Source organism: Erpetoichthys calabaricus, chromosome 16 (assembly GCF_900747795.2).
Source record: "Erpetoichthys calabaricus chromosome 16, fErpCal1.3, whole genome shotgun sequence".
Lineage (NCBI taxonomy): Eukaryota > Metazoa > Chordata > Cladistia > Polypteriformes > Polypteridae > Erpetoichthys > Erpetoichthys calabaricus.
The window spans coordinates 10,559,548-10,574,142 of NC_041409.2; the positions used below are offsets into that span (position 1 = coordinate 10,559,548).

At 41.5% G+C, this 14,595-nt stretch overlaps 1 protein-coding gene across 3 annotated transcripts in view; it reads left to right on the plus strand.

The window, feature by feature from the left end:
• Positions 1-14,595, plus strand: part of tshr (thyroid stimulating hormone receptor) — a 196,243-nt gene that overhangs the window by 160,854 nt on the left and 20,794 nt on the right. For all 3 annotated transcript variants that reach the window (XM_028821623.2, XM_028821624.2, XM_028821625.2), the window contains one exon: positions 3,501-3,578. In XM_028821623.2, the coding sequence (XP_028677456.1) occupies positions 3,501-3,578 (78 nt within the window). The remainder of the gene's footprint in view (positions 1-3,500; positions 3,579-14,595) is intronic.

Genomic DNA, 14,595 nt, shown 5'->3' on the forward strand with positions numbered 1-14,595 from the left:
CGGTAGTGAGACCAGCTATGTTATATGGGTTGGAGATGGTGGCACTGACCTGAAAACAGAAGACAGAGCTGGAGGTGGCAGAGTTAAAGATGCTAAGATTTGCATTGAGTGTGACGAGGATGGATAGCATTAGAAATGAGGACATTAGAGGGCCAGCGCAAGTTGGACAGTTGGGAGACAAAGTCAGAGAGGCGAGATTGCGTTGGTTTGGACATGTGCAGAGGAAAGATGCTGGGTATATTGGGAGAAGGATGCTAAGTATAGAGCTGCCAGGGAAGAGGAGAAGAGGAAGGCCTAAGAGAAGGTTTATGGATGTGGTGAGAGAGGACATGCAGGTGATGGGTGTAACAGAACAAGATGTAGAGGACAGAAAGATATGGAAAAAGATGATCAGCTGTGTCTTTGCCATAAAATAGGTCTGATCTTCATCTAAGCTACAACAATTGACAAACACAGTCTAATTTAACTTGTAATGTAGAACTTATTTAACAAAAGCAACCCTGGAGTCCAACCAATGAAATGAATTTGGAGGTGTGATTTAGACCTGACTTAACCTATAACAATAGACTCGGACATTTTAAATTTGCTCTTCACAAGAAGCATCTGAGAAGTGTTGATTTACATCAAGATGGCAAGGCATGCAAAGTAACTTCAAAGAGTATAGATCTTCATCAGTCCACAAACCTGACACTGTTCCAGTGTGGTGCTGAGGTGCCCTCTTGCTGCACTCGTGTCCCATTCCAGGTGGCTTGTCGTGTGGTGGGTGCAGCAATGCAGTATTAGTGCATGCTCCTGACCAGAAGTTTATAAATGGAGATGACCTAGTACTGTGGCTGCCTACCCTGGAAGTGGGTGTTAGAGCCAAGATGGCTTGAAAGGCACAATGCAGAATGCTCAACAAGACAGAAAAGAAAGCTAGAGTTAGTCAGTAACAACTAACAGCTTTTGATCAAATCATTAGAACAGGTGAACATCTCTGTTCATAAGTCTATCCTACACCAAACACTGAACAGGCATGGTGTCCATGAGCAGGACACCAAGGAGGAAGCTGCTGATCTCCAAAAAAAATATCGCTGCATACCTGAAGTTTGCCAAAGATCTCCTTGACATTCCACTTGGAGAATGTTTTTATTGAAATAAAGGGCACAGCTTTACTCTTTCATTCAGTTACAATATCACCTAGGTGCATAGCAGGAACCATCCATATTAGAGCGTGCCGGTCCCTCACCGGGCATTGTCACATACAGTCTTACACTCGTTGAGATCGGGACCAGTTTACCGGACACTCACATTACTGGAATATGGAAGCAAATCTGGAGTGAGTACCTGACACAGACGATAAGTGAAACACACAGAGACAGTGGCTGCTCATGCAATCTGAAGGCAGCTGCACCTCTTAACATGGACTGTGCGCTGAAGATCCGATAATGAGCCCAGCTACATTCATTCATTCCTTTGTTTTCCTTTTTTCTTGACCTCCTCGATGGGATATAGAGTCTTAATTTGTGTCGGCCCTCTAAATCTGACCTATGAAACAAAAAGGGGCAGAATTAAGCAATAGTGAAGTCCTTGTTGTGAGTTTTACCACATCAGTGTTTGTGCTGGCCCTGATGTTAAAACTGATCTTTGTGCTGTAGACCCAAGATAAACACTCTTACTTTTAGTTTATTATTGCAATGAGATTTAGGGATTTTAGCACATGGAGTTGAAGGGTGCCATATGTTTTAGAAGTGCTTCTTCTGATATTTAGTTGCTAATTTAATATAATATTACAAAGAAGTTCCAACTAAAATACTCTGATAGCGTAGATCTGCACATAGAGGCCAAGAATGTGGAGCGCCAATGTGAATTCATTAAGGCAGAGCTAAGTCCCCATATGCCACCTGAATGTGTTGTGTGTATTACAGTACAGAATTGAACATCATTGGAAATTTGGCAGGATCTATGAATCACCATTACTCCACAAGGAGCTACAAAACCCTGAAACTCTTCTGAAAGCTCCACCTGCTGATTCAGAAGGTCAAAGTGACTTGTTCATCAAATCAATGAGTGACCCTAAGCAACTTGTGGGTAAGGCAACCAACACAGGCTGCATGATTGACTAACCATTAGCATTGTATATGCTTAATAAATGAGACAGCAAATCCAAAACATGTCAGAAAGACTCATCTTGTACTATTATGGAACCTCCAGAACCATCTAGTGCTGGAGCCAAGTGTCCAGGTGAGCTTGACTATTTTGGTCGGCACCATTTGTTTGTGAAGAACATAGTGAAGGATGATTCTTCAGATTCGGCCTCCTTTCTGTACTGTTCAGGAATCCATTATCATACTCTACTGTACAACTAAACAACTAGAAGTTGCCAAGAAATGCTGAATAACTGAGCAGAGCTACAAACATGAAAGGGGACATTTGCAGCCCTACTTATAAGCGTCTATGGGGTAGCGGTATAGGGGAATAACAGCCTAGTATGTGGTCATTTGATCTGCAAAGCTGCATCAACCTCATGCACGCAGAATTAGGAACCCCACATACCTTTATAGCAGTGCTTCGTGACTTAAGAACTTAAGACGTAAGCACACGACAGGCAGGTACAAGACAGTGCACACATCCATACAGGTGCGATGATCCAGCATAAAGACGAAAATCCACAGATGACGGTATTGTTGACAAGACAGACAGGTGAACTCAGACACACACAACAGACCTTCCTTACTGACTAGCCAACTTCCTTTTTCAAAGTTTCCGCTGGCCAATCTTTTCCCAAGCGGCCCCTACACTCCTCTCAGACGTCCAATCAGGGCCACAGCAGGGTCTGTTAGGAGTTGAAGTTCTTAAATCACATACAGTAGCTCTTCACAAGATGCATCTCAGAAGATCTGTGAACAAGAATTGTTGATTTGCATGAAGCTGGAAAGGGTTGCAAATAACATAAATCGCATTGCGCTGCTACACCATGTTGGGTGACATGATAATATGGTGATTAGCACTCCTGGAGACTGGGTTGGAATCCCAGACTGGCTGCTGCCTCTATGGGGGGTTTCCATGTTGTTGTGTCTTTGAGGCTTTTCCCAAGCTCCTCTGGTGTTCTTAACACATCCCTAATACACACAAATTAAGAAAAGATATAACTTTAGAATTAATATGTAAAGTAATTGGACTTTATAAAAGTGAGTGTGCACTATGGAAGACTGTCACCCCAACTTTTGTTGTTCCCTGCCTTGTACCCAACGCGACTGGCATAGGTTAAGCAAGTTTGACAATGTATGAATGGAAGGACATGCCTACTATTGGTTTAGCATTTTGCCAAATAATCAGCCCCAAAACTGGAACCTTCCTATGCCATGTTCACACTGCTGTATATTTCATTCCTTTACATTGTTTGCAGGCCCGATGATCAATGTGTACTTTTCAAAATGATGACTGTGACTACTCACCATGTGTTAAAATGACAAATGATGACTATAACTGCTTACCATCTTCTAAAATTATTTTTTCAGGTACCTTCATAAGAACAAGCATCTGACTGCCATACAAGATGAAGTGTTTTCTGGAGTTCTCAGTGGGCCTACTCTGCTGTAAGTCTAATAATGTATTATTAGAATTCATTTATACTCTAATCTACATATCCAGAGGCCACACTAGTAACATCAGGCGCAAGGCTGGAACCAACCCAAGATGATGCAGCATTCCACTGCAAAGATGTGTTCATAGATAGATAGATAGATAGATAGATAGATAGATAGATAGATAGATAGATAGATAGATAGATAGATAGATACTTTATTAATCCCAAGGGGAAATTCACATAGTCATATATCGTCTTAAGCAATTTTTGGTCATAGACTTCATTTACACAATCTTAGCGAGTCATAGATAGATAGATAGATAGACAGATAGACAGATAGATAGACAGATAGACAGATAGACAGATAGATAGATAGATAGATAGATAGATAGATAGATAGATAGATAGATAGATAGATAGATAGATAGATAGATACTTTATTAATCCCAAGGGGAAATTCACATACTCCAGCAGCAGCATACTGATACAAAAAAAAACAATATTAAATTAAAGAGTGATAACAATGCAGGTGTACAGACAGACAATAACTTTGAATAATGTTAACGTTTACCCCCAGCTGAATTGAATTGAAGAGTTGCATAGTGTTGGGGAGGAACGATCTCCTCGGTCTCTCAGTGGAGCAGGACGGTGACAGCAGTCTGTCGCTGAAGCTGCTCTTCTGTCTGGAGATGATCCTATTTAGTGAATGCAGTGGATTCTCCATGATTGACAGGAGCCTGCTGAGTGCCCATCGCTCTGCCACGGATGTCAAACTGTCCAGCTCCATGCCTACAATAGAGCCTGCCTTCCTCACCAGTTTATCCAGGCATGAGGCGTCCTTCTTCTTTATGCTGCCTCCCCAGCGCACCACCGCGTAGAAGAGGGCATTCGCCACAACCGTCTGATAGAACATCTGCAGCATCTTATTGCAGATGTTGAAGGACGCCAGTCTTCTAAGGAAGTATTGTCCAGTCCAATTTATCATCCAGCTGCACTCCCAGGTATTTATAGGTCTGCACCCTCTGCACACAGTCACCTCTGATGATCACGGGGTCCATGAGGGGCCTGGTCCTCCTAAAATCCACCACCAGCTCCTTGGTTTTGCTGGTGTTCAGGTGTAAGTGGTTTGAGTTGCACCATTTAACAAAGTCCTTGATGGGGTTCCTATACTCCTCCTCCTGCCCACTTGTGATGCAGCCCACGATAGCAGTGTCGTCAGCGAACTTTTGCACGTGGCAGGACTCCGAGTTATATTGGAATATAACTTATTCATTCATAGGCATCGTCTGTCTGATATCTCGAGTCTTACGTACCGCAACAGAATGGAAAATGAAAAATAGGGCTGTGATTACATTTGAACTCACCGTAGCTGTTAATTCTTCATACAGCACCAGCTCCATCAGGCAGTACACTACTGACTGTCACAAAAAGAGGCAAGCGCGACTATGCTGGAAGGTTGGCACACACTCATTAAATGTGATATGGCTTGTGGCTTTCAGTCATTTAAACTAACATGGTCCATCGACAAAATCTGCAACTGCCATCAGAGTGTCTGACATACCCCACAAGCAGAAGTTTCATAATACGACATCGGCTTTAGGGATGTGGGAGAAAAAACACTCTTATTCATTTTTAGTTTTGCATTTATTATACCTTTGTGTTTTCCTTTTGGGTGTCATGGCCAATGGCATTTTCCATGTAAATTTTGATAGACCTTTTAAATTTAATGAAGTGTCAGAGATTTAAGGGGTAGTCAAACACAGCTGAGGCAAGCACAGTAAGACATGAGATCAATCATCATATCAAAAAAAGTGCAATAAATTCACACTTTTTCTAACCAAAAGAGTTCTCAGAAACATTTATTTTTCATCTTGAAGTCTTCATTTTTTATTTCGACAAAGTTTAGACAGTTAATGAATCTTTAAGGACAGGCCCACCACGATATCACAGGCCATGTGCTATCTATAAAACGCATTGCATCACAAAAATGTGGAAACACAAAATGGTGGTGCCCAAGAAAACTACAAACACAAAATGGCTCTGTCGTGAAACAAATACACAGAATGGTCACATCCATAAAAAAATTATTTTACAAAATGTCAATCAAAATGAAAGTAAACATAACTAAACACTGAAACAAAACTGAACACTATCTGTGCAATCCCGACACACTTTGGTGTTCTTCCAGTAAGCATCCCCCAGACTAAAATGGAATGAAAAGCTGGTATGGAGGAAATAAATGAGAATATCTAGCTTCAAAGAATTGACTGTTGTGGAATAAAATAAATAAACAAAAGTTCTGAGCTATTGTAATATGTGAAATTCAAACATTGACGTCCTTTATTTGCGCCTGTAGGTGGAGCCCCCCATTGGTCTTCTTCAAAGCATCATGGCAGACTGAAGAAATTGAACAGAAAGCTTCCTTTTATTAGTTGGTTCATCTAACATATTTCAATATATTTTAATTTTCACCAATCAGCTTTAGATAAATGGTATACTTCAGGAACACACCTTTCAATTAATTATTTTGTAGTTAAACATATTAAAAGTCATAAGTATAAGAAATAAAACTTCACATTCTGTATGTAAACTGTAATCAGAGAAGAAAACACAAAGTTAAATGTAATCATGTAATCTAAATTATTTTACCTTACAGAGGAGATAGATGATCATTTTTGGGTTCAAAGGATTATACAGTGCATACGGAAAGTATTGACAGCGCATCACTTTTTCCACATTTTGTTATGTTACAGCCTTATTCCAAAATGGATTAAATTCATTTTTTCCTCAGAATTCTACACACAACACCCCATAATGACAACGTGAAAAAAGTGTACTTGAGTTTTTTGCAAATTTATTAAAAATAAAAAAATTGAGAAAGCACATGTACATAAGTATTCACAGCCTTTGCCGTGAAGCTCGAAATTGAGGTGAGGCGCATCCTGTTTCCCCTGATCATCTTTGAGATGTTTCTGCAGCTTCATTGGAGTCCACCTGTGGTAAATTCAGTTGGTTGGACATGATTTGGAAAGGCACACACCAGTCTATATAAGGTCCCACAGTTGACAGTTCATGTCAGAGCACAAACCAAGCATGAAGTCAAAGGAATTGTCTGTAGACCTCCAAGACAGGATTGTCTCTAGGCACATATCTGGAGAAGGTTACAGAAAAATTTCTGCTGCTTTGAAGGTCCCAATGAGCACAGTGGCCTCCATCATCCGTAAGTGGAAGAAGTTCGAAACCACCAGGACTCTTTCTAGAGCTGGCCGGCCATCTAAACTGAGTGATCGGGGGAGAAGGGCCTTAGTCAGGGAGGTGACCAAGAACCTGATGGTCACTCTGTCAGAGCTCCAGAGGTCCTCTGTGGAGAGAGGAGAACCTTCCAGAAAGACAACCATCTCTGCAGCAATCCACCAATCAGGCCTGTATGACAGAGTGGCCAGACGGATGCCACTCCTTAGTAAAAGGCACATGGCAGCCCACCTGGAGTTTGCCAAAAGGCACCTGAAGGACTCTCAGACCATGAGAAAGAAAATTCTCTGGTCTGATGAGACAAAGATTGAACTCTTTGGTGTGAATGCCAGGTGTCACATTTGGAGGAAACCTGGCACCATCCCTACAGTGAAGCATGGTGGTGGCAGCATCATGTTGTGGGGATGTTTTTCAGCGGCAGGAACTGGGACACTAGTTAGGATAAAGGGAAAGATGACTGCAGCAATATACAGAGACATCCTGGATGAAAACCTGCTCCAGAGCACTCTTGACCTCAGACTGGGGTGACAGTTCATCTTTCAGCAGGACAACGACCCTAAGCACACAGCCAAGATATCAAAGGAGTGGCTTCAGGACAACTCTGTGAATGTCCTTGAGTGGCCCAGCCAGAGCCCAGACTTCAATCCGATTGAACATCTCTGGAGAGATCTTAAAATGGCTGTGCAGCGACGCTTCCCATCCAACCTGATGGAGCTTGAGAGGTGCTGCACAGAGGAATGGGCAAAACTGGCCAAGGATAGGTGTGCCAAGCTTGTGGCATCATATTCAACAAGACTTGAGGCTGTAATTGCTGCCAAAGGTGCATCGACAAAGTATTGAGCAAAGGCTGTGAATACTTATGTACATGGGATTTCTCAGTTTTTTTATTTTTAATAAATTTGCAAAAACCTCAAGTAAACTTTTTTCACATTGTCATTATGGGGTGTTGTGTGTAGAATTCTGAGGAAAAAAATGAATTTAATCCATTTTGGAATAAGGCTGTAACATAACAAAAGGTGGAAAAAGTGATGCGTTGTGAATACTTTCTGGATGCACTGTAACTCCTTATATTCAATGGATTAAAAGTAAAAGTAGTCCAAAGGGAGGCAGTTAAAATGTATTGCCTGCTAATGGCTTCTTGGGAGGCTGCGGGGAGAAGCGTGAAAAATAAAATTTCTTTAGTAAACATGCAAGTCTGATATTTAGTCCTGAAACTGAAACGTTTGTTACCTTCTGCGGACATTCTGGATGTTCTTTCTGTCTTTGAAAGATTTTTTGCAGGTACTTCCGTTTTCTCCTTCCCCCCTCAAAGATATCCATTTAGGTTAAGTGGAGATTCTGGAGTGGCTCATGCGTGCGAGCGAGTGTTTCTTAGCGAATGATTCATCCATGGTAGTATGTTCATGACCTTTTGTTCAATGTTGCCACGCAGTCTCAGGCCCCCACAGTTCTAAATTGTGCAATGCAGATTCAGATAAATTAATAGATGGATGTGTGTTGACAGAGTCTCTGTCAACTTTTGCTGACTTTCCTTTTCTGATTTGTAGATGCCTCACAGTACTCAACTGCATTACAATTTAAAATGTCTATTATTTCGCTTGCACCCGATAATCTACTTTACAATTACCATCTAATTGGGAAATGGTTCAGAGGGTCACAACCTACCCTTCTTGAATTTCTTCTAATGAACATCTTTTGCTTGTTGGTAGTGCTGGAGATGTCCTGATCTTTTTAACATTTCATCGAGCGACGATGGCTTAACAATCAAGAACTATTAAGCCTTTTCATGAACATGCTGATGACGTGGCTAACAAAACATGAGAAAATGACAAAATCAGACACTGAGTGCTAAAGTGTTTTCACATAGATGACTTAATTTCCCCAAATGCGAAGTATCAGTAACGGATCTGCTGACCTCAAGTTTCCTGTCTAAAGTAAATCTTTGTTGTTTCTGTAATGTTCACTTCATCTGCACCTCAACTACATAAGTATGGAACAGGGAAAGAAAATATAATTCTGAAATTACACTGATGACATGCAAGGAGAAAAGAGAAATGAGATCCCTGATTGTCTCTTGTAACAAATCTGGGGTTTCAAATCACTGAGGAGTTGCATCTCCAGGTGGTAAGGCGATGAAAGCCCAAGACTCAAGACCCGAGATGACAGGCTGGTAATGATGCTGGAAGACCTGAGATGACAGGCTGGTGATGATGCTGGAACTGTTTAGACTTATTGCTCTTAAGGACGTGCGGACTTAATAATAATAATTCTTTACATTTATATAGCACTTTTCTCACTACTCAAAGCGCTCTCCACACAGGGAGGACCCGGGAAGCGAACCCGCAATCTCCTTACTGCAAAGCAGCAGCACTACCACTTCCCACCGCTGACCTTACAGACTTCTCTCACTGCAGCAAGCGCTTAAAGTATTTCTCACAAATGATCGGTAGAGAGAACAGCGGCATTACCATTTTGTTTAGGACTTTCAGCTATATCCCAAGTCTTCATTCCCTATCATGGCCATGATGGACCATTTTTGATATTTGGAAATATTTTTAATCTTCCTGTTTCTAGTGAATATATATGCATTCATTGTTTACAGTTATCTTGCTGCCATGTTGATGATATTATTAATTTCCAGCTGGCCCTGTGGTTGTGGGCACTTTCCCATCACTGTCCCTGCACATGCATCATTTCTTAAAGTGTTAGGCACCACACATCATTTAAGATTAACAGGCCACCTTTAGTACTATATAACAGTAACCAAATGAAGAAGGCAAAGCGGATTTCAAAAAATGTGCATTGTTTCTACTTCACAAAAAAATCCTTTGCTTATTTTTTTAATTCATGAATTGCAGGTTCTCGACTTAGCGAAAAAAAAATCGTGATGAAGAGGGCTATGTCATGACACTCTTTCTAACTGATTGATCTCTATTTGTCTTACAATTATTACTTGCCTTAAACCTTTGCTCACCGTGACTATCAATGCTATATTCTTTTTTTAAAAAAACATCCTTGTTACTTACAACACATTGTGCTGACTTTATGTTCCTCCGCCGCCTCGTTCTTTTCCAGTTTATTTACACTTATTTTTTCTCCAATGTTAACAGCTTGTATCTGATGCTACTCACTTTCTTCCTTCCCAGATGCTAACTAGACCCTAAGTCCATCTTTCATTTCGGATCATATTGTTAATCTGGTCCTTCAGCCTCACTTTGCCTCTGTAAGCCTCAAATTTCTGAAAATTATTTATCTACTAAAGAATTTAATTTTTCTCTCTCTTATTCTAACTCAGTTTTGTTCATTTTCCAATTTTCCTGTCAGGAACTGCATGCTTCTCTCCTCAGTTTATATGGCCTCTACAGTACCTGACGCTCATCTGTGTGAGTCTTTCCAGTTGCAGATCCTGCCCTTCAAACACAACATGGATACTGTGTGTCTACATTGGGTCTATCAGAAAATGGGTCTTTCAGTCCATGCTAATTATGGGACTATTCCAAACACACACTGTCTTAATTAACACACGGTATTGCAGATACAGCTAAGCAAGTTCTATCTCATTTAAACTTATGCGGGGTGAAAGGTTATACCATAATCTATAGCTATGAGAGAAAATTATCTTCTTCTTCTTTCGGCTGCTCCCATTAGGGGTTGCTACAGCGGGTCATTTTTTTCCATACCTTTCTGTCCTCTGCATCTTGTTCTGTCACACCCATCACCTTCATGTCTTCTCTCACCACATCCATAAACCTTCTCTTAGGCCTTCCTCTTTTCCTCTTGCCTGGCAGCTCTATCCTTAGCATCCTTCTCCCAGGATACTCAGGATCTCTCCTCTGCATATGTCCAAACCAACACAATCTCGCCTCTCCGACTTTATCTCCCCACCGTCCAACTTGAGCTGACCCTCTAATGTCCTCATTTCTAATCCTGTCCATCCTCATCACACCCAATGCGAATCTATCTATCTATCTATCTGTACTGTTGATCCCAACTATTTAAACTCATCCACCTTCACCAACTGTACTCCTTGCATCCTCACCATTCCACTGACATCCCTCTCATTTACACACATTTGTTTCTACTGACCTTCATTCCTCTCCTCTCTAGAACATATCTCCACCTCACCAGGGTCTCCTCAACCTGCTCCCTACTATCGCTACAGATCACAATGTCATCAGCAAACATCATAGTCCATGGGGACTCCTGTCTAATCTTGTCTGTCAACTTGTCCGTTACCATTGCAAATAAGAAAGGGCTCAGAGCCGATCCGTGATGTAATCCCACCTCCATCGCTCCTACCGCAGACCTCACCACTGTCACACTTCCCTCGTACATATCCTGTACAACTCTTACATACTTCTCTGCCACTCCCGACTTCCTCATACAATACCACAACTCCTCTCGAGGCACCCTGTCATATGCTTTCTCCAGGTCCACAAAGACGCAATGCAACTCCTTCTGGCCTTCTCCAAACTTCTCCATCAACATCCTCAGAGCAAACATTGCATCTGTGGTGCTCTTTCTTGGCATGAAACCACACTGCTGCTCACTAATCATCACCTCACTTCTTAACCTAGGTTCTACTATTCTTTCCAATAGCTTCATGCTGTGGTTCATCAATTTTATCCCCCTTATTCTTAAATATTGGCACCAGTACACTTCTTCTCCACTTCTCAGGCATCCTCTCACTTTCCAAGATTCCATTAAACAATCTAATATGAGCATTAACTTTCTAAGATTGTCTATTACGTTTCCGTTCCCCAAATTGTTTATGCAGGAGCAGAGACAATTGCTACATTTTACTTCAATAAGAGGAACAAACAACTTTTTGTGAACAACCTTGTCTTAGATTGCTACTAACTCCTGACCACAGCTTCCTCCTGAAGTATGTTAAGACCTACGCTCAACATACATGAACAAGTTATTCCTGAATGTGCTCTTCTTCCTGTTCAGATGTAGGGAGTGAGGGGCTGTTGGTGGAAAAATCAAACTCTTGTCTGCTTTGTAAGTGTCCGCCATCTTCTGGATCTCTCGCTGTTACTTTTTCCTTGATCTCACTTGCTGACCAGAGGTCAGATTTTTTCAATTTGTGTACATACAAAAAGAGGCTTGAAATGTGCGTACACAACAGCCAAAGTTGGGATTTATAAAAGAAAACTTGACAGGAGAGCTTGCATACATTTTATGGCAACTGTGCCATTCATGCGCAATTTTATAGAGAAACTAGGAAATGACGATACCTTTGATCAAGTAGGGAAATGCAGCCAAACCAGCTAATTGACAACTCACGTGTATGGTAATTCACGTCACTATACTATTATTATAATGTGTGCTGACGTGACAGTCTTTTGAAACTTCAAATGTGAACAATATGACCAAGATTAGCTTCCACAGCGTTAGTCCTGAGTGTCACCCGGGCCACGATATAGACATGTCTCGCATAAGACCCGAGGTTTACTGTACTTGGGCTGTAAAAGTGCGTTAGTGATGAACGTTATTCAGGCAATAGTATAGGCGCGTCTTGTGTAAGCATCAGGCCCTTACGTTATTTGGGCAATCGTGTAGACACGTCTTCTCCCAGCCTCATAATGGTGTCTCATAAGAAACACTTCACATTAGCAGTGATGACGAAGTAAATCTGTCTTCAGGCAGTGAAACTGAAACGGTCAATGAAACTGAAAGCGACTTGCACACGAGAAGTGTGCTGTTCATTTTATTATTAATATTATTATTCATTGTTTTATTATTACTACTAGACAAAGAGCCCGTTTCGACAACGTAAGATGAAACAGGCACGAGTGGAATAGTAATAAGTATAAGCACCACAAACCTGATATAAGTGTATTGAATGAATGCGTAATTGAATCGGAATGCGTAATTAGGCCTCGAGCTGTAGTCGAAATCGCCTTTCAGACCTCTAGAGCTTTAATCGAAGTTGCCTTTCTCTTTGAATTTTTGCGGCCGTAAATCCGCCGCCTGCCGCAATGTTGGGGTTGGATGTCGGTCTCGTAAGGTTTTTCAGCCAGCTGCGCAGAAGGCAACTGCGCATTCGGCTTCAGACGGACGTGAGTGAGTGAGTGAGTGAGTGAGTGAGTGAGTGAGTGAGTGAGTGAGTGAGTGAGTGAGGAGGCTGGCGAATTATGTATTAAGATTTGTATCACTTAGACTTCTGCATGTTGTACAGTAGAAAGATGAGATTTTTTTAAAATGGCATTTTTCAAGCTAAAAAATATGATGCTTTTTACATGGTTTTTTTGAGAAAAAATGTGATGCTACGTAGGCTAGAGAGGGCCAGTGCTGCTTATTTGCACTGAAGAACTGTTTTGTTTTTTCGTCAGTTTATATTGGCTTCCTGTTGTCACTTCTCAGGATTAGAAACCAAAGTGCAGTAAAAAGACAGGCACGATTCACTCGCTGCGTACACAAACCTATAAATGTAATGCTCTACAGACTGTTCGTAGTCTATTAGTTTGACACATCATGGCATGTTTGGCACTGCTTGAAGACTATGCCAGTGGCCAATTTTTGCTCAATGATGATGACCAGCTTATAAGCCGATTTTAGACTTTCACTCCCTTGGAACTGTGTACTGAGTTGGCCTCAACAATGGAAAGACTGCCTGAAATTGGGTTCTACCCATTCATATGCAAGTTTTAACAAAAGTTAGCTTCTTGTAACAGCCACCTACCAGACAGAACTGGCCAACAGGTCATGGATATCTCAGCCAAGCTTCAGCTCCATTATGCCTGCTGTCCCAGAAACGCTACATTGAGCTTTCGTATGATTTACTTATAAATCCATCCATCCATTATCCAACCCGCTATATCCTAACTACAGGGTCACGGGGGTCTGTTGGAGCCAATCCCAGCCAACACAGGGTGCAAGGCAGGAAACAAACCCCGTGCAGGGCGCCAGCCCACCACAGTTACTTACTGTATACATGCCAACATAAAAAAACAATTGACAGCAGTGTCCAGTTTTTCTAATGTAGTCAGGGCAATTGACAGCAGTCATAAGGGCACCTAGTGTAAATGACACTCCTTTGTTACATTCTATTAATATACAAGTAATCTGTGATGCTAAGATGAGACTGACAAATGTCATGGCTCGGTGGCCTGGGTCAACCCGTAATTAATTTATTTTTAGGCAAAGCAGCATTAGTAGAAGACTTGTTTGAAGGTGCTGTACATGATGGCTGGCTTGAACCCTCAGTGTTTCATACAGCCATTACATGTCATGTCATTACATGTGCCAAGTGATAGTGGCTACTCACTTAGACGCTGGCGCATCATGCCATTCCCCAACCCCAGAACACAGAGGAGAGGCACTGCGGAGTACACCATAGGACTCCTCTCCTCAAATGCAGGTGACGGTGTCTGCATGCGTCAGGCGGCTATACCAGCCAATGAAGTTCTTCAGTATTGTGACTGCATATGTATGAGGTTCATTAGCATAGTCCATATATGGTTGTTTCAGGGTGGCAACTAGGGTTTGAGGTGTGTTCTCATACACACATTTACAAGATGATTGTGATTTATACATGGTAAACTGTGTAGAAATGTACATACATCAGATTTTATAAATCCATTTTTTTGGGTTATGCATTTTCCTGTTTTTTGGCATATGCATATTTTCATGCTCAAATCAAGTTTTATAAAGAAAATCCAGGGCTTGAACCTGAAACTTCCAAAGAACTCTTTTGAACACAGCACTTCAATGCTATGATGGATCAAGTTCTGCAGGCTTGCTGCTGTGGAGACTTATGAGGCATGGAA